This window comes from Physeter macrocephalus, chromosome 16 (assembly GCF_002837175.3).
Source record: "Physeter macrocephalus isolate SW-GA chromosome 16, ASM283717v5, whole genome shotgun sequence".
NCBI lineage: Eukaryota > Metazoa > Chordata > Mammalia > Artiodactyla > Physeteridae > Physeter > Physeter macrocephalus.
The window spans coordinates 57379779-57391477 of record NC_041229.1 but is presented as its reverse complement, the minus strand read 5'-3'; the positions used below and the strand labels follow the sequence as shown (position 1 = coordinate 57391477).

At 56.1% G+C, this 11699-nt stretch overlaps 1 protein-coding gene across 2 annotated transcripts; it reads left to right on the top strand.

The window, feature by feature from the left end:
• Positions 1-316: 316 nt before the first annotated feature.
• Positions 317-10729, top strand: SERPINH1 (serpin family H member 1). Of its 2 annotated transcripts, XM_007101447.4 has the most exons (6): positions 417-510; positions 1980-2023; positions 4554-5209; positions 6394-6492; positions 6606-6838; positions 9720-10729. In XM_007101447.4, exons 3-6 carry the CDS (start codon positions 4588-4590, stop codon positions 10020-10022), a joined length of 1257 nt encoding a protein of 418 aa, XP_007101509.1. In that variant the 5' UTR covers positions 417-510; positions 1980-2023; positions 4554-4587; the 3' UTR covers positions 10023-10729. The 2 variants fall into 2 exon arrangements, with proteins under 2 accessions (XP_007101508.1, XP_007101509.1); XM_007101446.2 differs by lacking the exon at positions 1980-2023 and having other exon boundaries at positions 317-510.
• The last annotated feature ends 970 nt before the right edge of the window (positions 10730-11699 follow it).

Below are 11699 nucleotides of genomic sequence, written 5' to 3'. Positions count from 1 at the left end.
GTGCAATCAGGGGTAGCTGGCTTGTGCAAAGAGCCTTGGGGTGTTAGGGGGCTCCTCTCCGGGGAGCTGGACCCTGGAGACCCATGTCCCCTCCAGCTAAGCGTTCCGAGCTCCCACTAGGGTGCAGAGTCTCAGCTGAACCGAAGGATGCCCTCTCGCTCTGCAGTGGTGCGGGCCCCGGGCGCCCAGCCTCAAGGCAGGGGCTCCCCGGGTGCCGCGACCCCGTCCGATGAGGGGGGCAGTAGGACCCAGGGACCGGGTGACTGCCCGCAGAGGGAGGGGCGGGAGCCGGGGCGGTTTGGGGGAGGTCTTTGGCTTTTTTTGGCGGAGCCTGGGAGCCCTCCGGAAGCTTTTCTAACTTTCCAGAAGTTTCTCGGGACGGGCGGGAGGTGGGGTGGGGGAACGCCATATATAGATCTGGAGAGCGGGGACGCGGCGGAAAGTGGAATCCGTTCGCGGCTCGAGTGCGGCACTGTGACTGCGGTCCCGGCGCCAGCCCAGCCCGGCCAGGTGAGGGGCGGGGGCGGCCCGGGTGGGGCGGGAGCTTTGGGGGTGCTCAAGAAAACGAGAGGGGAGAGCGGGCCGCGGGAGGGTTTAGGGGCCACCCCAGAGCCCGCAAACTGGAGTCCCTGGCACTTTGGGGACAGCTGGAGGGTTCGGCATGGAGAACCCGGGGCTGGGGGGTGATGGCAGAGCGATCCCGAAGGCCAGAGCAGAGATCAGAGCCGGGATGGGGAGTCGGGGCACTCAAAGGGCCCGGAGAAAGTGCAGGGTTCCGCAGAAGTGTGGGGCAGGGGTGCTGGTGGCAGAGAGGAAACGGTGGGGCTGGGAGCCGGGATGCTGAGGCTCGTCCCTCTGCAGGATCAAGGAGGGAGGAGATGGAGTCTGGAACGCCTTCCAGCAGGGACAGGGAGGCCAGGCTGGCTTTGCATGTCGGGGTGCCTCCAGTTGTGGGGTTGAGGCCCAAGGGCCAGTGGACCACCCTCCTCACAGGCTTGCTGGGGGGCATCTGAGCCTCCTGAGGTAGGGTGGTAGGAAAAGGAGGTGAAATAGTCTTGACTTTTACTTGGCTCTTGGGGTCCCCATGGTTTGGGAGGAGTCCCCAACCGCGCCTCTATTTCTGATCAGCAGCCTGCACGTGTAGGTTATGGCAGCCAGCACCAGTCTCCCCCTCTGCCCTCCAAAAAGGGGTGAGGAGGTGACCAGGTCTGCATCCCCCCACAGAAGGGAGAACGGGGAGCTCCCTAGAAGGCTTTGAGTCACCCACTCTAATTCTGTCCACCGCCACCTGGTTCCTGGGGTAACTGCAGGGTTAAGGCTACTTAAGAGGCCGGGGTTCCCTGCCCCCAGCTTAGGGACATTCCTGAGGCGGCTGGAGTGGTGGAAGAAGAATGAAACCGCTTCCAGCATGGCCAGAAGGCCTGGCCCCTCCTCTTCCCGGGCTTCCGGCTGGTCCCGCTGGTCTGCAGGGCCCGGATGGAGGCCGGAGGAAAATCAGGGGGCTTTGGTTCCCTGGAAGTCTCTGGCTGGGACCACACCCTCCCGTCCTCAGGCAGTTCATCTGCCCATCCCCCCTTCCTGAGGCATCCGGGTCCCCTCCTTTTGTCTCTGGTCACTGGGATTCCCAGCAGAAACGTTTTTTCATGGGCTGTGTAACAGGACACCACATCCAGCCCTCCGGAGGGGCTCTGTGGGTGCTTCTGGGAGGAAGGAGCCCTGTGCTAGGAAGCCTGACCCCCACTGATCCTTGGTGGACTGGAGGTGGCTCCCTGCCCCCTCTCTGGCCTCAGTTTCTCCCACTGTTTGGTGAAGTGAATGACGTCCAAGGTCCTTGTAGATCTGGGACTGGTTACGTCTTCCTTCTGCCAGGGGCAGTGTAGACAGGGTTCCGTATGGGGGCTGGGCCTACCAGGCCCCCTCCTCACCACCACGCCAGCTCTGCCCTATCCCATCCTCCTCACTCTTCTGTTTTCTTTCAGAATGAAAAAGGCAGGCATTGACCTCCCCCTGAGGCAGTTTCAAGGTACTTTAGCCCTCCTCAAGTGTTTGAGAGCCCTTCTGGTGGCCCCCCCAGCATCTGCTTCCCTTCCCTCTACTTACAAAAATCTGGAACCCAGTCTCAACTTGGCCTGGCTAGCTGTGGGCACAGCCCTTGGTTCTGGGATCGTGTATTTTTCTTTGTGGGAGTATAAATCTTCTAACCTTGGCCTAAGGGCTAGGATTTCTCTGTGGCAACAAGGGCTGGGCTGTGGGAGGCTGGCTTGCTTGCAGTGACTTGCCTTCCTCCGTTCCTGCTGCTGGGTTAACAGGGCAGCCCTTCTCCATAGCTGCACATCTCCCTGCAGAGAGTGGCGTTGCGGGCTCGAAGCTAGGGCCAGGGAGGCTCCGTGGCACCCCCTGGGACCTGAACCCAGGCCTCCCGCTTCCCTGGTTGGAAGCCCCCCTCTGCAGGCGGGTGGAGAGAATTCAGTTTCCAGCCTGCCACGTCACCCGGAGCAGGAGCAGGAAGGGGAGCGCAGCTGTGTGGCTGCCTGAGGAATCCCAGACTAGTCATTTGGAGCTTTCTTAAAAAGCCCCTCCCAGCCCTTTAAGGTTCTGGTTGGCTGGGGGTGGGGCTGTCCAGATAGTGCCTGCCACGTGGAAAGGCTGTGAACTAGACTCCCAGACTGTCTCTCAAGGGGATGCTGGTGGCCTCTGCGGAGGTCCCAGCTCTGGCATCAGCTGTCTGGACTAAAGGTGGCCTTTGAATAGGATGACCATGTGCCTGTTGTCCTGGCCTAATAATTAGTAGTGTCCCATTTTACTCTCTTAAGTGTCCTGTTTGTACAATAATTATATGGCCGCTCTGCCTTTGAGGCTCCAGGCCCGGTGGGGAAGTAGCTAGGGCTGGGAGGAAGGCGGCCTGAGCCCTGAGATATTCCCTTCCCAGTCCGTTCTTTAGGGCGAAACTCTGTCTTACCTCCGCAACCCATGCTCTAGGCTACAGATCTCTTTGATACCTTCCCCCAGGCAGCTGTGGGCTCAGTGGCCTTCCCTCCTTCCACCGCCTCTCCCCATGTACCCTTTGCTTCTCCTCTGCACTGCGCCTCCAAGGAGGTGGCAGCCCAGGGAGGGGGGACTTGGCTTGGTTCACAGGATGGCTGCAGCAGTAGAGTCTTCGCAGAAAGCCGGTGCTCCCCAGGCAGGCTCAAGGCCTGAGGGTCGTCCACCAGGACTCTGAGTTTTCCATCTTCTTGAGGACCACGAGATGGGATCTGCCAGAGCCGTGGGATCCCCGCGGTTCCTTCCAAACCTTCCCTTTGCCATGTCATCTCCTCTTCCGTTGTGCTGCGTGCAGAAGCGGAAATGACCTCAAAGTGGAGGAGTGTGGAAATAAGTCCATGTGGAGAGACTGTCCTGATGGGAGGCCCCAGAGAGGGGAGAGGGGCTTGTCCTAGGGGCCACTGCTACTGCTGTGGTTTGAGGAGGGGACCTGAGGGCAATCTTGAAGCCACAGAGTAGATGGGCATGTGTGGTGATGACTGTCAGATGGGAGGGCAGAATGGAATCTGAGGTGGCCCAGCTTCCTGGGAGAATGAATACACATCTGGCCACCAGCCTCTGGTGAAGGGGTGTCGGTGTCATTGTTCCTTTGAGCTGTGACTTACCCTCTCCCTTAGTATCCTTCCTCTCAGGAAACCTCCCCCCCCCCACCACGGCCCCCCCAGCTTTTGTCCTGGGGATTTCACATCCGCTCCAGGGGCTGTAGGCAGACGGGCAGGCAAGTCCCTGCCGAGACAGAAGCCTGGGCATGGAGACCTAGACCCGTACAACTTGGAAAATGGAGCCTGAGGCTCAGGGAGGGGTGGGCACACACACATGCACAAATGCGAACTCAAGGTCACCCTTGGGGCAGCAGAGTAGAGCATCTGGACCCTCTCATTTAATGAGTGAACCAACTGGTGACTCATTAACATTCCAGGGCAGAAGGAAAGGCATTCAGGGAGAAGCAGGCCCCACATGACATCCTTTGTCCAGGCCCGAGTTTCATGCAGACCCTGAGCCCATCTACCACTTTTTTTTTTTTCCCACGGGAAAAGGGCCCCAGGGTTGTATGAGATCAGAGCTAATAACTGAAGACCCCAGGTTTGGGCAAGTGGCCCTGGTTTCTGTTCATTCAGGAACAGCTGAGGCCTGTTGTGTGCCAGGCACGAGGGATATAGAGGGAAACCAGACTGGCTAGGTTTCCTACCCTCCTGGAGGTCACAGACTAATTAGGGATGGAAACAGTATATAACAAACATAAATCTAAATGTTAAGTTCAGTGCAAGAAATCAATAGGGCTGAGGTGGGGACTTGCCTGCTTTGGCTAGGGAGTCAAACAAGGCACTGAGAGAGTGGGCAGACGGAGACCCCCAATCTGGGCAACCCAGAGTTAGGTCCGGGCTCCCTAGAGCTCTGGGCCCTCTTGCTCCCATCTCCAGGGGACTTGGTGACAGCCAGAAGGCTAGGGATGGTTGTCGGGGAGGAACGACTAGGGCTTCAGGGCCGCCCTCTCTCTGCCACCCTCACAGGTCCTCCGTGGTGCTCACAACCCGCCTCCCAGCCATGCGTGCCCTCCTGCTCATCAGCACCTTCTGCCTACTGGCCAGGGCCCTGGCCGCCGAGGTGAAGAAACCCGCGGCCGCAGCAGCTCCCGGCCCGGCCGAGAAGCTGAGCCCCAAGGCGGCCACGTTGGCTGAGCGCAGCGCCGGCCTGGCCTTCAGCCTGTACCAGGCCATGGCCAAGGACCAGGCGGTGGAGAACATCCTGCTGTCGCCTGTGGTGGTGGCCTCGTCCCTGGGGCTAGTGTCGCTGGGTGGCAAGGCGGCCACGGCGTCGCAGGCCAAGGCGGTGCTGAGCGCCGAGCAGCTGCGCGATGAGGAGGTGCACGCGGGCCTGGGCGAGCTGCTGCGCTCGCTCAGCAACAGCACGGCGCGCAATGTGACGTGGAAACTGGGCAGCCGCCTGTATGGGCCCAGCTCGGTGAGCTTCGCAGAGGACTTCGTGCGCAGCAGCAAGCAGCACTACAATTGCGAGCACTCCAAGATCAACTTCCGCGACAAGCGCAGCGCCCTGCAGTCCATCAACGAGTGGGCGGCGCAGACCACCGACGGCAAGCTGCCCGAGGTCACCAAGGACGTGGAGCGCACAGATGGCGCGCTGCTGGTCAATGCTATGTTCTTCAAGCGTGAGTCCGGAGGGGCGGGGCAGGGGGCGGTGGGGCGGGGCCTCCTCTCCCCGGAGCCCCGCCCCTGGCAAATCAGGTCAGTGTTCCCGTGCTGAGCACCACGGCTCCTTCAGTCCTCATTAACAACCCGTGGACCCAGAGGGAGGCACTGTTATTGAACTCTTGCTACATACGAGACACTAGATTCAGAGAGGTGTAGTGTTGTGTCTAAAGGAATGGGACAGAGATGCAAGCCCCACCGAAGGACTCCATAAGATGTTCTCCTACCGTGTTTCATCACATCAGAGTGTTGTTGCTTGTCTTGGAATCAAATTTAGTAATCAATTCTATCTCAGTAATGAGCTGGAGAAAGGCTCCACATCTGTGGTCATTACTAACCCTCAAAGCAACTTTGGGGGCAGGTGGTGTTACCTCCGTTTCACAGGTAAGGAAACTGAGGCTCAGCTAGGAGGAGAGAGCCCGGACTCAGGTCCAGGTGCATCTTGAATTGAAGATTCGATTTGGGCTTAATGTGTATTTTTGAGTACCTATATGGATAGCACTGTTCCTCTCACGGCATGCTGTGAGGATGAGGTGACCCCTCTTTTACAAATGAAGGGACCAAGATAGGGGTGAAAGGTCTTGCAGCCAGTTGGTGACTGAGACTGAATTTGAATACAGGTCTGTATGTGACATAGGGCAGGGCTCATGCCACTGTCACGTATTCATGTTTTTTTGGGTCATTTTGGGGGGCACAGAGACAGGGCTTGCTGACAAGAATTAAGGGTGGTCTTGGGGCATCTCCTGCCTGGGGCACAGACCTCAGTTAGCAGGTGGGGTGGGAAGTCTAGCTCAGCGCATGTTGCACAAATACCTGACAGTTCTCAGGGCAGAGGTGGACATGGTGGTAGCTGAGCTGAGGGTCCTCCTTCTGAAGGCACCCCCTGTCATGTGGAAACAGGTAGGCCCTAAATATAGAGAGCCATATCTTCAGGCAGCATGTCCTGGGGCCAAGACCCACACTCCCAAAGCAGGGAACATGTACTTTGTGGGCTGGGTGCTCTGGGGGAGGTGGGCTGCAGTTGAGCCTGAAGACTTGAACAAAGGCCTTAAGCAGGGAAAAATCCAGGGAATGCAGTTGAGGGGAGTATCTTGACAAGATGGGGACATCTATTTCTGACCTTGTGTTCTACTTCCCACTACAGCACACTGGGATGAGAGATTCCACCACAAGATGGTGGACAACCGAGGCTTCATGGTGACCCGTTCCTATACCGTGGGTGTCACCATGATGCACCGGACAGGTAGGTGCCTTGCGGGGCAGGGTTGGGGGGACAAAGTGGGGGCTTGAGGGTGCTTGGGCCTGGCCCGCCCCCGCCCCACAGTGTGCCCAGCGCCGTTTCTGCCCTTCTCCTAGGTCTCTACAACTACTATGATGACGAGAAGGAGAAGCTGCAACTTGTGGAGATGCCCCTGGCGCACAAGCTCTCCAGCCTCATCATCATCATGCCCCACCACGTGGAGCCCCTTGAGCGCCTTGAGAAGCTGCTGACCAAAGAGCAGCTGAAGATCTGGATGGGGAAGATGCAGAAGAAGGCTGTTGCCATCTCCCTGCCCAAGGGTGTGGTGGAGGTGACCCACGACCTGCAGGTGAGGGATGGCCCAACTCAAGGGCCTGCAGGGCTTGGAGGGGGGCATGGCGCTTGGGGCACCCATTCACCAGCTCAGCAGGTCTGTCCTGAAGCCCTCTGGCTGTCCAGGCAGTACTGGGCTGTGCTGGGGGAGGAGGCATGGTCCCTGCCCTTGGGAAGATGGTGATAACATCAATAGCTAAATATTGGGTTGGCCAAAAAGTTCGTTCAGGTTTTTCTGTAACATCATCCGAAAAACCCAAACGAACTTTTTGGCCAACCCAATACAATTGAGCACGTGCTGTATGCTAGGCACTCTTCCTAAGCACTTTGTATGTATTGAACTCTTAATTCTCAAAACAACTTTATTAGGTAGGACTATCAACCTTATCTTACAGATGAGGAAAGTGAGGCTCAGAAAAGTTAAATAACTTATACAAATTCACGTAGTCAATAACTCAAGACATCTCGCACCAAGCCATGCCCTTAATCTTAGGCTGTGCTGTCTCTCAGAGTCTGAAGTGCCCCGAGGTGCAGGCATGCCTCGTTTCATTGTGCTTCACTTTACCGCGTTTTTTTACAAACTGAAGACTTAGGCAATCCTGCGTCAAACAAGTCTATTGGCTCCACTTTTACAACAGCATTTGCTCGTTTCGTGTCTCTGTGTCACGTTTCAGTAATTCTCGCAATATTTCAAACCCTCCACCAGCAAAAAGATTGACTCCCTGAAGGCTCAGATGATGGTTAGCATTTTTTAGCAATAAAGTATTTTTAATTAAGGTATATACATTGATTTTTTAAGACATACTACTACTGCAGAGTTAATAGACTACAGTATAGTGTAAACATAACTTTTATATGCACCGGGAAACCAAAAAATTCGTGTGACTCACTTTATTGCAATATTCACTTTATTGTGGTGGTCTGGAACCGAACCCGCAATATCTCTGGGGTGTGCGTGTATAGACTGTTCAAGCTGGAGGATTGTCCCCCATGCAGTAATAAGACTAATAATGGCTTTCAGCTCTGCATCACTTGGCTGGAAACTTAACCAAACCCGCTCAACATCATTTCTCCCTCATGACCACTCTGGGTGGTGGGTAGCAGCTCAGGGAGAAGCAGTGACTCGCTAAGGTCACCCTAGCTAGTAAGCAGTGGAGCTGCAGTTAGTTCTCAAGGTGAAAACTCAGGGTGGCCTTTTTGTCAATCAGGAGAGAAAGATTTTTTCCTTTACTCAAAAGGGAAAACTTTCATCTCATTCCTTCCTTGGATTCCAGAAATGATTTCTTGGCAGGTCTCTCACCTACAGAATTGTTTCAGACTTGTTGCTGAGAGAGCGTGGAGAGAGAAAGCTTGAGATGAGATGGGGCTTAGGCTCCAAACCGGAGACTAGCGGAGCTTGTGTGGTCTGTACTGTAGACAGCACCGAGGGTTTCCAGAGAGGAGCCACCCGTCTCCCTCTTGCGCCTGTCCCGACTCTACCCCAGCCCCTTCTCCTGCAGTTGCTGTCATCTGACTCCCCTTCTTTCTCCCGTGTTTTCCTGGCACCCTGGGTGGACACGCTACCCTGCAATAGATTGAGTTGGGAAATTCCAAGAGGGTGATTTCTGCAAAGTCATGGGGACTGGAATAGCTGGGCCTAGAATGCCTGTCTCAGGACACCCTGACTCTCAGATCCCTAGGTCTCGTGCCCGTTTGGGCCATGCTGGGGAAGTGCACCGTCCCGCAGAAGCCTGGGCCCTGAAGGCTGCTGTTCACTCAGCCGACAGTCCGTTACTGCCACCTCTTCTGCACTGAGAGCCAGGGAGAGCCCTGAATATGGGCCCTGCCTTGAGGGAGCTCTGAGCCAGGTGGGAGAGACAGACAGGACCACACGCTGATAAACAGAGGGAAGCCAGGGGTGCTGAGGCCCAGAGAGGCGCGGCTCCAGTCTTGTGGGACAGGGAAGTCTTCCCGGAAGACGTGGAGTCTAAAGGGCCCTCCAGAGACAGGGTAGCCACTGAGATGCCATCGAGGATGCAGTTTCAGAGAGGCTGTTGAGTGGAGAGCGGAGTGGGACATGCTGAGGGTTAAGGCTGCAATGCAAGCACAGTTCACAGGAAAGAGCTTGTCCTTGGCTTCCAGGGGTTGTGCAGAGCCTTGGAAGAGGGCGTGTGCGTGTGTGTGTGTGTGTGTGTGTGTGCGTGTGTGCGTGTTTTAACTTTTTACTATGGAAATGTATAAAAATATATTAAAAATAGAGATTAGTATCAGGAACTCACATGTATCCATCACCCAACATCAACCGTCGTCAACTCAGGACCAATAAGGATTCATTTATACACACCCATTCCTCCCCCATCAGATTATTTTGAAGCAAATCCCAGACATCATATCACTCTGGAAAAGTTTTAAGCCCCAGAGCGATGTGGTCATAGCTGTCCTTAGGCTAGTCCTTCTCAAACTTGAGTGTGTCAAGAATTACCTGGAGAGTTGGTTCAGAAAGGTTCCCAGCCCACCCCCAGAGACTGTGGTTCAGTGGCTCTGGGCCGGAGTCAGGGAATGTGCACTTCATGTAAGCCCCTGGGGCATGCTGATGCTGGCAGTCCACCACCCACAGTTTGAGAAGCACAGGTCAAGATGGCTCGGCGGGGCCAGGCATAAATTCTGCCTTTTCCCCCTGAGCCTTAGTTTCCTCATCTGTGAAGTGGTGATTGGAAGCTCTTGCAGGGATTTCATGAGAATTAGGAAAGCAGTGCTTGGCAGTGCCCACGCCACGTCTGGCACACAGAAGGTGGCAGGGAGTGGTAATCTCTGCTCTGAGGAAGAGACGGGAGGAGACAGCAGGCGGTGTGGGTGGAGGGTGAGGGTCTAGGAGCCTTACCCACCGTGGCCTCAGCGGCATTCACCTGATCCTGCAGAAACACCTGGCTGGGCTGGGTCTGACTGAGGCCATCGACAAGAACAAGGCAGACCTGTCTCGCATGTCCGGCAAGAAGGACCTGTACCTGGCCAGTGTGTTCCACGCCACCGCCTTTGAGTGGGACACAGATGGCAACCCCTTCGACCAGGACATCTATGGGCGTGAGGAGCTGCGCAGCCCCAAGCTCTTCTACGCCGACCACCCCTTCATCTTCCTGGTTCGAGACACCCAGAGCGGTTCCCTGCTGTTCATTGGGCGCCTGGTCCGGCCCAAGGGCGACAAGATGCGAGACGAGTTGTAGGGCCCCAGGGTGGGTGTGGGATGGCAGGGGGCAGCAGGAGGCTCCTGAGACACATGGGTGCTATGGGGGTGGGGAGCTGAGGTACTGACCTTGGATAGTCCACGGGGTGGGGGTGGGAAAACAGGGGGGCTGGCTGTGTCTGAGCAGACCTCCCAGCCAGGATTCACTCTGACTGGACATGGGCCCCCAGATGTCAGGATGCTGAGCCCAGAGACCGCACATCCTGTGGGAGCTGGGCAGTAGTCGTGGAGCCCTGCCCTCAGCGCTGGGATCCAGGCTGCCTCGGTCAGTGTTCATATTTAAGCTGTGTGCTTTCTCATCTGTGAGATGGAATCGAGCTGGGGGTTCAGCCAAGCCCTCATGGAATGGGGGCCCTCTTCCTGATACTACCACCACCTCAGCCCCTCCCCAGCTCCCTCCCAATCTTCTAACTTCCCTCAACTATAAAACTAGGTGCTGCAGCCCCTGGGACATGTACCCACCCCCCACCATGGGTCTGACCCCAGTGAGGGGGTCGGGTATAGCTTATGGGGGTGCAGGGGGAGCTCTTGGGCAGACTCCAGTCAGGCATCATGGGGATGAACATTTTTTTTTCCTGTTACAGATTTTCAAAGATGGGGAGGAGAGGGGGGAAATGAGCCTTTGTTGCTGTCAAACAAAGAACTTATTTGTACAATTGTTTTTTTCAATAAAATTTTCCAGTGAAATTTTGTCAGAGCATGGAAGGGGATTGGATCAGAGATTCCCATCTCATTCTTCCCCGGGGATAAGGGCTCCTTCTGTTAAGCCACGTTTGCTACTAATAGCCCTTGTCAGGCCCTGAAATCCTAGCAGATAACTGCAGATAATACCATGTGGTAGGCCCACTCTGTGCTGAATCGGAAATTGTTTTGGCTCTGGCTGCCCTGGAGAGATGGTGGCTGCAGGGCCGGAATGACAGCGCTGGACCTGGAGCCCAGAGCTTTGCTGTCCTGCTGTGCAGGGCCCCAGGGTCCCAGTCTTCAGCCCCCTAGACTTTCACTTAAAGCTGACCTCATCCACATCCAGGGCCAGAGGACACAAGCTCAGGCTGCCCAGCGGGGCAGGACTTGGTGAAGAAGGAGCTTGTGGGAACCTTGCTCCGTGTTTGGGTTTGCAGCAGGAGACGAGGGACCTGATACAGTCCTCACATTGGTTACCTTTCATGGTCCCTGGGGCTCCTGATATCACAGCTCAGGGAGGGAGAGGGCAAGTGGGATGCACAGGACAGACCAGTGGCCAGGGAGGCAGAGGAACAGAGGAAACTGGATTCATGACCCATCTCTGCTGTTTGCTGGCTGTGTGACTTTGGGCAGGTCATTACCTCTCTCTGGGCACCTCTCCAGCTTCCGTTTGCCAACAGCTCTGCCCTGGGGGTTGTTGGTCCCAGGAGGGAGTCCCTGCCTGGCTGGGCAACCTAGTTGGAGTCCTCCAAGATGTGAATGGGGCTGCAGAAGGGCCAGCTGATTCACTCCCATTATTACCATAATGCAACACAACTGTTCAGAACTCCAGGTCTGTTCTGTGCTGTGAACCCAATAAATTAGATCTCTGCCCTCAAGAGGCTTCATCTAGAAGTGGAGACGTAGGGACAGTGACAAGTATGCTCGGTACACACTGTTCCAGTCCCCTGGATCATTCTGTTCCTAGACATGCCAC

Bases quoted from the DNA above. Each gene is read 5' to 3' on its own strand.
- SERPINH1 (XM_007101446.2), top strand. From the start codon at position 4,588: ATGCGTGCCCTCCTGCTCATCAGCACCTTCTGCCTACTGGCCAGGGCC. The intron at 6,493-6,605 runs GTAGGTGCCTTG...CCCTTCTCCTAG, and splicing joins CACCATGATGCACCGGACAG to GTCTCTACAACTACTATGAT. The intron at 6,839-9,719 runs GTGAGGGATGGC...CTGATCCTGCAG, and splicing joins AGGTGACCCACGACCTGCAG to AAACACCTGGCTGGGCTGGG.